A 2,367-nucleotide genomic window follows, 5' to 3' on the forward strand; every position below is an offset into this window, starting at 1 on the left:
CCAGGGGTACCCCTCCAAGCCCCCCCATCAGCCTGGCAGCTCTCCTGCAAGCACCTGGGCAGAGCCTCAAAAGTCCAAGGGTGTGAAGTCCCCAAAGTCACAGTCAAAGAGCTCACTGATGCCCTCACCCTCCTCCAGGCCAAAGTGGTAGTCCTGCGCCTGCGGTGGCGACAGGTTGATGAACTCATCCGCCAAGAAACCCGAAAAATCCTCCCTGCTCTGCTCCAGAAGGTCATCCATGGAGGCCAGTGGTGAGAGGCTCACGTCCTCTGCTGCGCACTTGCTGCTCGTCCCTGGCATCAGCGTTTCTGTGGGGAAGAGAAAGCAGCCATAAAACGCACAATACTTGCCAAAAACCCCAGGGTTTTGAGCTATGCAGGAGAACCTGCCTTGCTGAGGTACCCCAGCCCCTTGCTTCTGCTGATGGCAGAGGGGCTCACAGCTGCAAACACAGCAAGAGCACTCGGCCAAACCCACTGTGCCATTGTGCCAGACCCCTGTCACCAGCTCCCTCCTGTCCCCATTCCCAGCTGCCCACCTTGCTCTCCGGGCAGCAGTGGCACGTCCTGGGTGGGATGAAGGAGTGGGGAGGCTCTGGGCTGCGAACAGCTGGGAGACGACTCCTCTGCTGGGGCTTTGAAGGGGCTTTTGACAGGGCTACAGACCCCTGAGCTGTCCTCGGGGCAGAGGAAGACATCGATGGGGCCCTGAGTGCTTCGCACAGAGACCTGGAAAGCCTGGGGAAAGGGAGAGGAGTGAGATGAGGAGGCACAAGGAAGGCTGAGGAGCTTGGGCTGGGCTTTCCTGAGGCTTGTGTCCACACGGGGAGCACAGGGTAGCCCCCAGCTCACCTCCGATGGGTCCGAGACCTGCAACTGGGTCTCTGGGGGGGCTTTAATAACCATCACCATTTGCTCTGCAGGGTCCACAATGCTGCGGAGATCCTGGCAGGTCACATAGGCTGCGGTGGAACAGGTCAAGGAGCAGACACAAGCGTGCTTTCATGCGAGAGAGGAGTGGGCTGCAAGATGCCTGGCCTGCAATGTGGCCCGGCTCCCCTTGGGTCTTGACCGCGTGTTCCCTCCCGCCCCAGACAGCCCCATCCCGGCCCCACACCAAAGGATATTGCTGGTTGGCGGGGTCCTCGGTGAGCAGGCGCAGCTGCACCGTGCACGTCTGGATGAGGTCATCCAGCTGCCGCTCGGCTGCCTGCAGCTCCCGCAGATCCTTCTCCAGCAGTCGGTGTCGGCTGGGGGCCCCCACGGTGGCCTGGCTGCCCCTGGGGAGCACCACGGCCATCAGGAGCCAAACCCCACAGCTCCCTCTGCCCCACAACGTGACTGTCATCATGCACCATCCCCACCAGGCTAAATCCTATCCCATACCCAGGGAATCAGCCGTGCAGGGATTCCTCAGTCACCCAGGCAACTCCCCCATCCCAGGGCAGAGTCAGGCACAACCCCACAAGCCCAGCCCAAGGACGTACAGCCACTGGATGTTGTTCTTGGACTTCTTGGTGATGAGCTGGATGCCCTCTAAGACATTGGTGATGTCGTAGATGCGTCTCTTCTGCACCTTCAGGACCTCCGCTGCCCAGTTGAGGTCCACCACACCATCAGGTGACTGGCTCAGCAGTTCCAGGAAGCGCTTGGTGGTGAGGTTCAGCGAGGTTTCATAGCGGGACTTCTCCCCTGGAGACTTTGCCCCTGCCAGCCACCAAGGACAAATGTGATTTAGCCACAAAGGAAACGCAGTGCTGGAACTGAGAAGTCCCAAAACATTCGCCCACACTCACAGCTGGTTCATGGACCAGGACTGACACCCTGAAGCCCATCTGCTTTCTGAGGGCAATGAGGTGAGCTCCCCACATCCTTCACAGGAAGGATGCTGCAGGACCTGGCGCAGGCTCTGACACCCATGCTTTGTGGTGACACCGAGGTGCCAAGTAGGGCTGAGCAGGTCCATCTGAGATGCTGCCCTGACACCATGCCAGCAGCTACAGCTCATTCCCACAGGGAGGGATGGAGCCAGTGTGGTGCCCAGCAGGACAACCATGCCACCAGCCCAGGTGACAGCAGCAGGGCTGGAGAGTAGCCAGAAATAGCCTGGCCATAGGAACGGTCTCTCCAAACCGACACGAACAGATGGGGAGAAGCTGCCAGAAATGAGCCCAGGGGCAGCAGAGCAGGGCTGCCAGACCCCCTGCTCCAGGCTGGGCTGCCTTGGCAGTGGGGAGTGGAGCCGGTACCTTTAGCGGCGTTCCTGGCCTTGCCCCGGCCCACCGGCAGGCTCTCTGCTATGTACTGGTGATCCGTCTCCAAGTTCAGCTTCCTCTTCACCTGCAAGGGTTGGGGCTTATCAGAGGGG

The 2,367-nt window shown here is 60.4% G+C and overlaps 1 protein-coding gene across 1 annotated transcript; it reads right to left on the reverse strand.

The window, feature by feature from the left end:
• Positions 1-66: 66 nt before the first annotated feature.
• On the reverse strand, positions 67-2,345 carry E2F1 (E2F transcription factor 1; the record flags this gene model as incomplete). Its single annotated transcript, XM_009875252.1, has 6 exons — positions 67-308; positions 539-737; positions 852-966; positions 1,127-1,279; positions 1,487-1,706; positions 2,249-2,345. Coding segments are annotated over 6 exons (1,026 nt in total), but the record flags the coding sequence as incomplete, so codon positions are not given.
• Between the last annotated feature and the right edge of the window lie 22 nt (positions 2,346-2,367).

Source organism: Apaloderma vittatum, unplaced genomic scaffold (genome assembly GCF_000703405.1).
Source record: "Apaloderma vittatum isolate BGI_N311 unplaced genomic scaffold, ASM70340v1 scaffold24508, whole genome shotgun sequence".
In the NCBI taxonomy this organism is placed as follows: Eukaryota; Metazoa; Chordata; class Aves; order Trogoniformes; family Trogonidae; genus Apaloderma; species Apaloderma vittatum.